The following is a 12,117-nucleotide window of genomic DNA, read 5'->3' on the forward strand; positions in this document are numbered from 1 at the left end:
CAGAATTTCCTTGTCCCCCTGCAGCAGCTGGAATTGTCTGGAAAACCTTCCAGTGGCTGTGTTATGAGGAGGGTGCAGAGCCCTGGGGTGTCCCTGGGGCTGCTCTTGGCAGTTCCTGTTTTGGGGCTCAGTTGCTGCTTGCTGAGCAGCATCCCCCAGGCAGGCCTGGAGCTCCTTCCCAGGACAGCTCAGCTGGAGAAGAGTTCTTGCAGGGAATGGAAGGAAGAAATTCTGTACCAGAATATGAAGATGAAGATGCTCACTCTTGATTGTCCTTTCTGCCCTTTATTGTCTTTTTCAGTGGCTGCAGAGCCATTGGAATGCAATGAATATTGCCTGTGGATGGAGGAAAGCCACTTCCATGTGGCCATCGAGTGCTTAATGCTTCAGTCCCATCTCAGAGAGTCAGGACTCATTCTTGTCACCACAGTTTTGACACTGATTTCCATCTTTTCTGGCAGAAGGAAGCCCAGGTGTGTCAGAATACCTTCCAGAGATGGCCTTACACTGAATTGAGCTGTTTGGCTTTTACATGCCAACTCTTTGAAGTGCTGCTGATACCAACCCTACTGCCTTTGCTCTGCAGGAGCTGGGCTGTGCTGGGTGCACTGCCTGGCCACCAGCTGGGAGCTGCTTACCTTCCCCAGTAGGGTAACTGGGAGACCATTCCTAGGTCAGCTGAACAGTGGTGTCTGACTGAGGGTTGTGTTGGACATTTTGCCTTTTCTGGTTTTGATGCTGGCAGCAGGAACTCTGCATCCTGCAGGCTGGGAGCCCGTGGGAGACACAGGGCCAGTTCCTGGGGCTACAAAGTGCTGGAAATCTGGGGAGATCAGAGTCTGTAGCTAAGCCAGACAGAGTCAGTCCAAGGAGGGACTTGGGTTTCTGGTTTTCTATTGTATTTCAGCTGTGGCCATCAGGTGGCAATCTGATCACTGAGATCATTCAGTGTTCTAAGGCACTGGTGGGTGCTGTTTGGTGCTTTGAGTGTCCTTTGTGATTTAGAGATGTGTCTCCTGAGTTCTGGTGTCTCCTCTCAGTTGCTGGTGGAGCTCATGCTCACTTAATGTAAGTATTTGCACTCTTGGCTGAATTAGGCTGTGATGTTGTTGGTTTGCTCCAGCTCTGCTGCTCTACAAATCCATCATAAAAATGAATTTGTTTTTGCTGATGAAACATGATGAGTGTACAGCAAATAGAGAGAGGATCCTCTCCCCCTGGAGTTAGAAATGTAGGCAGTCTGTCTCTGGAGGGGTGAAATACTCTGTGCCTTCTTTCCAGCCTGGGGTTATATCTGGATATTTTTTTGTTTGTTTGTTTTCTTCCTCGAGGAAGGTTTCTAAAGGAAAATCCCTGCAGTGCAGGAACCTCAGTATGTTCCATGGAGTTGTAAAGGTTGTGGCAACATCCCTCTTTGGGTTGGAAAAGATGTTTGAGGTCACCCACTCTTCCTCTAGAGTCAGAAAAATGGAAATGGATCCCAGGGAGGTCCTGGCCTGGCAGGTGTTTTTCTGCTGCTGCCTTTTATACTGTAAGAGCTCAGTGACAGTTCTAGACACTACTAGGGGTTTAATACCTGTGAGTATGTCTAAACTTAAAGCTGTTGCATGGACTCAGTCCTGTGTTCTCATTGCCCTTGATGGGAGCTCTGAGTACAGAAGGAATGAGGATCAGGCCCAGTTTTGTATTTCTTCCAAAGCAGTGAAGTTGAAGGCAGTTTGTGCTTACTGATCAGAATCTCGTTGTCTGATATTAATTCATTCTTGGTGTGTCCTGAAAGTGTCCCTGGTGAAGGAGCTGGAGATGTTCAGAGTAGGAGAGATTTCCTTGGCAGAATTTTTAATACCAGTAATGATTATATATAATGATAATGCTGATAACAATAATGTGGTGACACTAATCACTATGTTAAAAAAACAAGTACAAAACCTACCAAAAAACCCACCCAAAATGTAACACATTGTTTCCTTTGCCACCATTTCCTTTAACATCAGACTTTCTTTTTCCTTCATTATAGCTGCAAACTAGATTATTCATGAGGTCTCTCCCCAGTACTAAAGCATCCCTCTCTTTGTTGCAAGACCCTCACTGGTGTCACACAGATTTTAAGCCCATGTCCATATCTGATTATCTGTGGAAACAACCTCTCAATGGGTCTTTTTGTTGAGTGCTTTTGCTAGTGAGCTTTGGAGGACTAATTTTAGTTTCATGACAATAACAGTCAGGTCAAGTTATATTTCTGGTCTGCTTTTCACAGAACCAGACACTGCAGGGCACTGGGATCCTTGCTGTGAGCAGGGCAGGTGTAGGACACCCTGGGTGTCACCAGGGAATGGCCACAAGAGCAGCCACCTCCTTTGTGATGGAGCTCAGCAGAACTGAGGTTGGCTCCTGAAGAAAGAACATGTCCTCTGGGGGTTTGGGGTTTTTTAACCAGTTGTGTTAGCTCTGTGCTGAGAGGGGCACTGGGGCATGAAGAGCTGAGGGCAGTCCAGAAGGTTCTGCAGGCTTTGGGCTTGCTCAGTGCTGAGTAGTAGATGGGCTTGGTAGCCCTGGCTGTTAGTAAAGGCTGTGTAAAAGCTATTGAGGGACAAAGCCAGAGCACATAGGTGATTCTGCTCTGGTGTCACAGCCACTGTCACCTGGAACTGCTCTGGCAGAGTGCCTGCCTCTTGCCAGGCTCTGATTTTAGCTGCTGAAAAGGCAGAAGGAGAAGTTTAGCTGGGTTTGATGATTTCTTTTGAAATATGAGGTCAGCCACGTGTGGGTTCAGCTTCAGAGTAAAATAAAATTTAATCTATAACTGGCCTGATTGTCCCATGGAATAAATTAAATTAGCAGTGTTCTGTTGTGAGGTGTCTTTTTACTTGTATCATCTGAAAACGTTCACAGGTTGTGCTCCAATAAACCTAGTTTTGCTTTTCAACTCAGTTGGAATTCCTGTTTCTTAAGTGCAAAAGAGGCTAATCATAGAGTAGCAAATAATTTGACTTGCTAATACCAGGAGAAAAAACATTTACAGCAACCACAAATATTTTCAGGATTATGGAGTATATCATCCTTATGAAAGCTTGTTTCTGGTGACATGTTTGAGTAAGGAGGGTTGCACTTTTTAGCAGAAGAAACATTTGTAAGCTGCAGCAGGCAGCTCTCTGTGTTTCTCAAAAGCTGGAGCAAAAAAATGTTGGCAAAGGAATCAAAATCCTCTTCTTCAGTGAAGTCTGCCACCAGGTTTCTTCAGCACAAACTCGGGAAAATCTTTATTAGGCATAAAAAAAAAAATGGAGGAGGAAAGATGTGCCTTTCAGAGGTGTGTTCTGAGGCTGCAGAAGAGCTGCAGGGTGGATACCTGGAGTCAGGGCTTGCTGTTCCACCTCTCCCTCCCTGCTGGTTTCAGTTTTGGCAGCCAGGGCTCCCTTCCATGCTGCAGTGAAAGCTGTATGTGTGATGTGTGATGTGTGATGGGTGCTGTTCCCCTCATGACATCAGAGGTCACTCTGTGGGGGACTCCCTCTGAGTTCTCCCCTGGTGTGCACTGTGGGAGCCCCTCTCCTTTCTGCATCCTCCACAATGAGGTGGTTGTTGGAGTTGTTATCATAGTGGAAACTACTGTGCAATGAAAGCACAGTCATGCTGCCTCATGTTTAATTGAGAGATGGCAAATCTGTTCCCAAAATCCTTCAACTACTTGTATTGTATGACAAATGTGTTTTTCTTTTTCCCTTCATCTGTTTCCCCCCTCTCCCCCCCCCTTTTTTTTTCCTTTTTGGATGAAATAAAGCTCCCGTTTTCATTACATATGAATGTTGTAGCTTAGCAATTGACTCCTCTTGGAAAAATCCCCAAACATTATTACCCTCTGAGTCTACAGTTTTCACTCTTAAGTTTCATATCTCTTGTGTACTTCAGGCTCCTCGGGACTTGCTGTTTTGGTTTTTTTTCTTTCCTTTTTTTTTTTTTTAATTTTTTTTTTTAAATTTCTTTAGCATGTTCAAATCAGGTTGTGGATTTGCTTCTCAAGCTTATTTCATGTTCATGCTGCTGTCTGACATCAACACAGACATGTGCTTGTGGGCCTGGTCAGCAGGGACGCCTTCATTCCTCCAGAGAATGAGGCAGGCCAGGGGCAGTAATAGCAGTTCTGCTTCAGTTTGATGGGAGGCGTGTGAATATCTGTTCAAACAGAGTATTCTGATGTGCTAATGAGCACTCCAGTTCATGTGGCAAAAACTTTGAGGATACATAGTAATGACTCCTTTGTTTCCTAGCAGCTTTCAGGGAAGGTGTCTGAAACTGACTCCTTAATTTCAAGCCATTGGGGTGAAAATCTTGGTTTTTGTTGAAGGGAAATTGCACTAATGGTCCTTGTGCATTGGCAAGTTGGAGCTAAACATATGTGTATCATCTTCAGGCAGAGGAAAGAGGATGTAAAAAAGCTCAGTTGTGATAACTGTTCACATGGTGTATGATGCCTGTGCCCTAAGTACAGCATATGAATTTTAAGTATTTATTTTCTGTTGTATGGTAAAGGTTGTAAGGTAAGTGCATCCCAGGGATGAGGATGTTGTCTCCAGCAGAGCTCCTCTGGAAAATTTCTCTCAGGGTGTAGCACTCACTTGGGTGATCTGGAATCCTCAAGCTGGTTATAATACAGATAGTTCAGAACAGCTGTTGAAAAAGGTCTGCAGACACGTTGCAGGGAAAGACACTCTGTCCTATCCAGCTCCTTCAGGAGGTTAAGAGGTGACATCCTTAAAAATTGAAAAGGGGGAGATGCTGAATGCAGGAGGTGAGAAGGAGCCAGAGTGCTTGCCAGGGCCAGAGGAGACAAAGAGTTTGTAATTCCCCATTAGCCCTGGCTGCCCAGCTCTGTGCTCTGGGGCTGGGTGAGCCCTTTTCCCTTCACAGAAACCACTGTGGGCAGCAGTGCAGTGGAGCTGTGCACCAAGGCTTCTTGGCCAGTGTATTTCCCCTACGAAGTATCCCAAAGCAGTTAAAACAATAACCTCCAACACCTCTTCAGGGTTTTTTCCCCTCTTTCTGCTATTGCAAGACAACTGCTGCATGACTCTGCTCCTGGGTGAGATGGCAGTCAGCAATTAGCTCCCTTCTCATCCCAGAATATTGTGGGATGAATATTCCTGCCTGAGTTCTGCCTGAGTTCTCTAGCTGAGGATTAGCTCGTTTTCTGCCACTGCTTCTATCCTTAAAGCATGCAAACTGGGCTTGATGACACTTTGTCCCAGGAAGAGATAAACTGATGTTCACTTGAGTATCTCAGTGACTTTTGTTCTGCTGTTTCCCCCTCTAGGTGACAGTGAGCTTGTAAATAATATGTACGAGACCGACCCCGACCTCCTGGCTGGCGACAGTGCAGAGGAGGAGACAGAGGACAGTATAATGTCCCCCATTCCTGTGGGACCTCCGTCACCCTTTCCCACCAGTGAGGACTTCACTCCCAAGGAGGGCTCACCTTATGAAGCTCCCGTCTACATTCCTGATGACATTCCAATCCCACCAGATTTTGAACTCAGAGAATCTTCGATTCCAGGGGCAGGGCTAGGGATTTGGGCCAAAAAGAAGATTGAAGTTGGGGAAAGATTTGGACCCTGTATGACAGTACAGAGGAGCACATTAAAGGAATCCAACTTTGGATGGGAGGTAAGCACTTTGAATGTGACAATCACATTCATTTCTCTTCTCTACAAACTGTTCCTAAAGCTACTGAGTGCCCTGGGGACAGAAGCAGTGACTGTGTTAATGCTTTTATTTCCCTGAGTTACTTTGCCTCTCTCAGTACATGCAGTATTAAAAAAGCAGTAGCTGCAGTCCTTTTCCAGGTAGCTTCTTGGGCTCCAAACACTGCTCCAGCACCATTTCAGAAGGTTGGTTTTAAATGATGTTGGGTCACTTCTTAAAGCACTTGTCATTTTCAGCTTGTGTTCAGAACTTGTCACAGAGGAGGAGGTGTGATTAGTCGCATCATGTTTTGTAGTTGGGTGGGTTACCTTTGACTTCCAGCCCATGTCAGCTGTGCAGGCATTATTAACTGCTCCTAGAGAAATAGCATGTACCCATTAACAGCCTCCATGTTCTTGTGCTGCAGCAAAGATAAAGAAATAGGAAAGTCATTTTTCCCTACCAGCTAAGCAAAAAAAGCAGTCTTCAGCAGGAAAAGCACTGCTATCCCAGGACTCAGACCTTTCTCCCTGCTTTTCTGGGATTGTCCCAGAAATCATCTTTGTTTCTTCTGTTCCTGGATTGTTGGTTGGAAAATGTCCATGCCCCTAATGCCCACCCTGGCATGATGATTCCCCCCCAGGATCTGCTGCCTCTTGTCCAGGGGCAGCTGGTGCAGAGAGCTTTGGGTGGCTGAGAGGTCAGCCCAGTTCCTCCAGATATGGGAAGCTGAGTTTTCCCTGCCTTTTCCCCTGGGTGAAGTGGGAACCTGGCCTGTTTTCTCCATTGGCCACTGGCATGAAGCTGTGGTGTAAAAACTGTTGGAGTGCAGAGGTGGGAAGGCTCTGAGGGGTGAAACAGTTGGATTTACCAAGTGGGCAAGCCAGCAGTGCAATCACAGGAGCCCTGTTTTCTTAGGAAACGACCAAACTTAAAACATCAACATTTTAAATTGTGTCTGATTATGTTTACACTCAGGATTGTGGAGCCTGAAACCCCCCTGAACAGCTACGTTTGTATGTCCAGATGTTTTTGTTTACTTTTCTAATGTGTGGAAAGTGAAGGGAAAAAACAAAAACACTTTCTATAAAAACAAAACTCAATCATGTTTCATTGTTCTGAAGTGGGAAATGTCTGAGGAGAGTTTGGCTGAATGTGTGGAGAGTTTCCTTTTCTCTCCTAATGCAGAACAAGAAGGGAAATTCAGCTGAGGGTTTTGAGTCCCTCTGCCCTCACCAATGGCATTCCTTGGGAGTCCATCTCTGTGTTAGCTGCTCTTCTTAATATCATTACAGAATATTTGATAAGTATTACTGTACTAGCTTCAAGATATATTGTTGGGTTTGGGTTTTTTTGTGTTTTTTTTGTTAATATACTAGAAAACTTGTGTGTTGCTGTAGGTATGAGGCAGCTTGAGATTATCTGAGGTACTGGTCACATAAAGGTCTCTCTGAAACAAAGCACAATTTTCCTCTAGGAATATGCAATATTGATTATTTGTAGGCTGCAGTGTTGAAGTGGCTCTTACAGAAAAGTGAATTCTCTTTTTCTGAACCTCGTATTTAAAGGTGACATTTGGTTTGGTTTTCTCTCTTTAGAGACAATTTTTTTAGTGCTATCCTTCTTGGCTGCTAGAAGTCAGACCCAATTTGAGTAATGTGAATCATTTTTTCTATGACCTTGGCAAAATTTGTCCTTGTGTTTTATATTTCTGATAAAAATGTGTATTTACATCCAGGCTTTTAAGAACCGTTCCCTATATCCATTCTGCCCTGAGTGACAGCCCTGATAGGAGTCGTTTCCATTAACTTAGTCTACATTGACTTTGTGATACTATTTATTTTCATAGTGTAATTGAACAAACTTGCTTTCTCTGTGGCACTTCTCACATTTCAGCAGTGTTCTTTTGTTCTCAGATGTGGCAGGTACCTTTCCTACCTGAAAGGAAGGACTATTTGTCCTCCCTCACATGTCCTCAAACACTGCTGGAGACCCACCCTGCCTCTATCTCCCTTGGCCTTGCTTGTGCTTGCAGACACCCCGTGGAGTTTTCCACTTCCCAGGGTATTTAAAGGAAGTTCAGAAATCTGATTTTAGTCACTCGGTCCCTTCAGCATTTCACTGGAGATCAACACCCCTGAGTGTCCTCATGTGCTGAACAGGAATTCCTCTAATAAAAGCTATCCCTGCCTGCACGTTGGTTTCTGAGCTGTTTCCTTGAGCAGAAGTTTGGAAGAGTCTCAGGGATGTTCTAGGCAGCTTTATGTGCTGTCCTTTGTGCTAGGAAATTGTATTTGGTACAAGTTCTTGCACACAGCTCCTTGGTGCTGGCTAATTGAGCTTTTCCTATTTTTCTTGAATTGCCTCTCATCTTCATTATATTCATGTTTTTACGTCAGGAAAGATTCAAAATGCTTCAGTTTGTAGCTCACAGTTAAGATCTGCTTCTTCTGATTTCTGTTATTTAAAAAAATCCATTTGGGGGGGATGGAAAATGTGCTGTTAAGGGAAATGTGCTCTGATTGGGGAATGGATCCCTGTCTTCTAGCCAAGGCATTAACACTGCAGCAGGAGCTTTCTCCTTTCAAACTTCAGTAAGACCAGATATGTGAAAATGAACATGGGCCAAAGCATTTAACTGCATTTCTGCAAAGTTCTCAGGAAACATGGGCTTGTTTGGAGGTAGAGACCAAGCTCTTGTCTCATCTGAACTGATCCAGGCCTGGCTCTGATGTACAACATCAAGCTCCAGGAGCTATTGGCTGAAACTTTCAGCTTTGCTTGTTATTTCCCCTAACAGCCTAAAACATCATAGGGAATACAGAATGGCTTATTTGCCATAGCTTGGACAGAAGATACAGAGTTATTTTTTATTATTATTATAGGTGTTTTTCCTTTCATCCTGACAGGAGGGAGTGGGTTAAAGCTGGGTGAATACCTTGGACTTTATCTGCAGCAAGTCTTTACTATCTTGTTTCTTTGTATGTTTTTCCTTCAATATTTGCTTTGTGGAATATGTATTTAAAATATTCTTGAAATGAAACCACACGTATTATTCAAGGGCTCCTTTAGCAGGGGATGGCAGTGAGTGATTCATACTCATTTCATAAAAATAAATGAGATGTGTCGGTCTTCCGGCCCCCACCCCCTCCCAGAGATGATTCAGTAAGTGCTTGTATAGGATGGTGTGCTGGGTGTTTTCCCTCTGTGCCTCATTCCCTGACACTACTGTGCTGATCATGTTTATCTACCTTTTTTTTTTTTTTCCTTAAAAGACACCATCCAAACTAAAAACCTTGTGGTTATTTACTGTGACGTGATTGCATTTCTGCTCTGCTCTCCTGATCCTATTACTTCCTTGCCTGCTGACACAGAACCTACCATTCAGGGTACCCCAAATAAATCACAACGTGTTTTCACTTTATTGCCTCTGGGACCTTAAAAAAAAATAAATGGCATCATCATTTTGATCACTTTGTTGAGTAAATAGTGGTATTTATCATAGCACTGTTTATTTTGCTAATTGTGAGAATGGGAATCATATCCTGGAGGGAAATTTAGCAACTGGATTCTAGGGAGTTTGGAAGCAATCAGATATGCTTTTGGCTCAGGATACTTCACGGGGTAAATACCATTAATAAAATATAATTATTGGTTCCTTTGCTTTAATTTCTACTTTAAGAGAGATTATGTGGTGAAACACAGGACACTCCTCTTGCACCAAAGCACAAGAGGGAGGCTGCTTCTTTCCATATGAAAAAGAAGTGCTTTCCTTTAATGCTTCAGGGTGAAGATAGAAGTTGTTCCATGAAAGACAAATAACTGGAAAAAATAGGAGCCAGCAGCTAAGGATGCAGCAGGCATTCCTGGCTTCACATCTGTGCTAGTGGAAAACTGCTGTTTCTTGAACTTGCTTTGCAGTGTCTGTGATTCAGTGCAGTGTGAGCTCCCTGTTCTCACAACAGAGAAGAATTACATTTTGGTGTAGGGGTATTTTTTGTTTATTTTGTTTGTTTGTTTGTTTTTAAAGAAATACTTGTAAGTGCCAGGGAAACTTTACTTCACACCACTGGCCTTGGCGGCTGAGAGGACAATTATATTGTATTTCCTTCAGTCTTAACAATATAAAATAGGAAGGAGGCCATAAGCAGTCTTTTAACTGTGATGGTTTTGTCATGCTTCCCAGGTAAATGAACATACAGCTCAATTTCCCTCATTTTGCTTTAAAAACCTAAATAGTTTGTTAAAGAAGCATGTTCTTGTCTGTCCTGTTTCTTAACAAAAGATGCTAAAGGAAGTATGAGTCTTTTAAAAGAACAAAGAAATCCCAAACCCATTTGCACTCATCTCTTGCTAATGTTCTTTCAACTGTTAGATGGGAAGGATGTGATGACATTTCCTTGGAGTTTTTCTTTGTGTCTCTTCTGATTCATACATTTTCTCTGGCCTCTGCTTTTCCCCTTGGCTTGAGATGAACATTACTGTGACAGCTTCACTGGGAACTGGTGTTTTCAGAAGCTCACCTGATGCTCCTGCAGGGCCTGAGCAGTCCTGGAGCTGCTGGAGGATGCCCCGTGCGGTACCTGTGCAGAAAGAGCTCCCCATGCACTGTTACTTCCCAGCTGCTCCAAGCTTTGTTTGGCCAGAATGATTCTAAAAAAGAAAGAATCTGTGGGGTACTAGGTAAACAATGTAGGAACACTCAGGGATGTCCCAGCTGTGCCCTTAGCCACTAGGAGTTGCTCCCAGGCAGATGGACATATACCTGCGTTAGGAACCTGCAGGAACCTTCTGCTTTAGGGATTCACCAGGTATAGCAGAAACTGCTGATTGAATCCAAGGCAAAATCCCTTTCTCTCCAATGAAATCTATTGGGGATGGTGTCTAGTATATTAATTTCAAGCATGGGTAAAAATGAGAAATGCCCCTTATGGCATCTAAGTGAAGTGACTGAAATTTGCACCATTTTTTGCTGTTTCACCAAATGCCTCAATGCCAGGGTTAAAAGAGTAAGTCTTTTTTAGGTCCAAGAATGCCAAGATATCTTGCTCTATCTTAGGCACTTCTCTAAAACATGGGTATATAAGGAATTAAGAAAAAAAAAGGGAGACAGGGGAAGGGAATGACTAAGAATACCTCCTGATATTTCTCCTTTATTTCCATAAGGGGTAATAACTCATGAGCAATCCGGCAGAGGGCACTTTCTTTAAATAGAACATTCTGATTCACAAGCAGAAAAAGGAAATAAATATTTTCTTTTCGTCTTCGAGAGACATCCATGAATGCCAGCTTCTGAAACAGTGTTTTATCATCCACACTTAACAAAAAAAAAAAAGAAAAAAAAAAAAGAAAAAAGGAGGAAACGAAAATCCCACGAATTGCTCAGTGATGACCACAGGGTTTGAAAAATAGGTCTTTTTGTTGTCAAAAGCTTTGCAGAGTACAGGGCACTACTTCTTCTGGAATGTTAACCTTTGTAGAACTCCAACCTTTATTTTGTCCATTCCCAGAGAAGCCTGGCTGATGGAGCCTTGGAGCACAGTAGGCTTTTGTAAAGGAAATGATCAATAAGTTGGAGTTACACATAAATCTACGTGGGACTTCAAAGGAGACATCACTCTGTGGACTCCTTCTGTTGCAATTTCAGAAGGTGGAAGCAATGGGAAGTGACTTGCTTTGCTCTTAGGCTACTCCTAGATGGTGGTCAGGGATGTGTTTGCTATTTGAGAGGTCAGTCCTTGTGCTGTTTCCTAGAAGGTGCTGTGTGTGTGGCAGCAGGTACCCCAGCTCCCTGGTGCCTGCAGACAGGGGGGCTGCACTCTCTCTTGCTGGGTGAGGCTTATTGAATGTTTTAGGTGTTCACCCAGTTATTTTCCAGGAGTTCCTTTTCTGTAGAGCTTCTCCCTAGGGACTGAGTTCCAGTAACCTTGTGCTGAGACAGCAGAGAAAGCGATTGCTCAGCTTTGAGTCGAGGCTTAAACACTCCGAGGTGTGTTTAGACTCCCAAAGTCTGCAACATTAGCAAACCTTGCAGTGAACTTCATTTCAGTTCCTGGTTAATCATGAAGTCTGAAGGTGTTAAATTAAATTTCTGTACCTCGGTCTGTACGATAAAAATAACAACAGTTAATTTAACAGAGTGAAATGTTACGTTAATTGCTTTTAAAGAAAGGGGAAGTCACATTCTCTGTGTAATTTGGCACCATCCTCCTCTCCCCGTAGCAAATATGGAGCAGCACCTCAGGTTTGGAGAACTACTAAACATAGTAACTCTTACTTTGTGGGATTTAGCACTGCACACATTTTGGCACTTCAATTGCTTCTTTTTTGGCTCTGGAAATGCAAGGGAGTTATGTTGTTGTATCTAGAGGGGAGAGAAAAAGGTTGGGTCTGCCACTCTTTCTGAAGTAGTGGGACATAGATGGGTCTTTGTTCTTC

The 12,117-nt window shown here is 43.5% G+C and overlaps 1 protein-coding gene across 1 annotated transcript in view; it reads left to right on the forward strand.

Annotated features, from left to right (window-relative positions):
* Positions 1 to 12,117, forward strand: part of PRDM16 (PR/SET domain 16) — a 255,630-nt gene that overhangs the window by 90,797 nt on the left and 152,716 nt on the right. The window contains exon 2 of the mRNA XM_008503631.2: positions 5,312 to 5,661. Coding sequence (XP_008501853.2) covers positions 5,312 to 5,661 — 350 coding nt within the window. The remainder of the gene's footprint in view (positions 1 to 5,311; positions 5,662 to 12,117) is intronic.

Source organism: Calypte anna, chromosome 21, assembly GCF_003957555.1.
Source record: "Calypte anna isolate BGI_N300 chromosome 21, bCalAnn1_v1.p, whole genome shotgun sequence".
Lineage (NCBI taxonomy): Eukaryota > Metazoa > Chordata > Aves > Apodiformes > Trochilidae > Calypte > Calypte anna.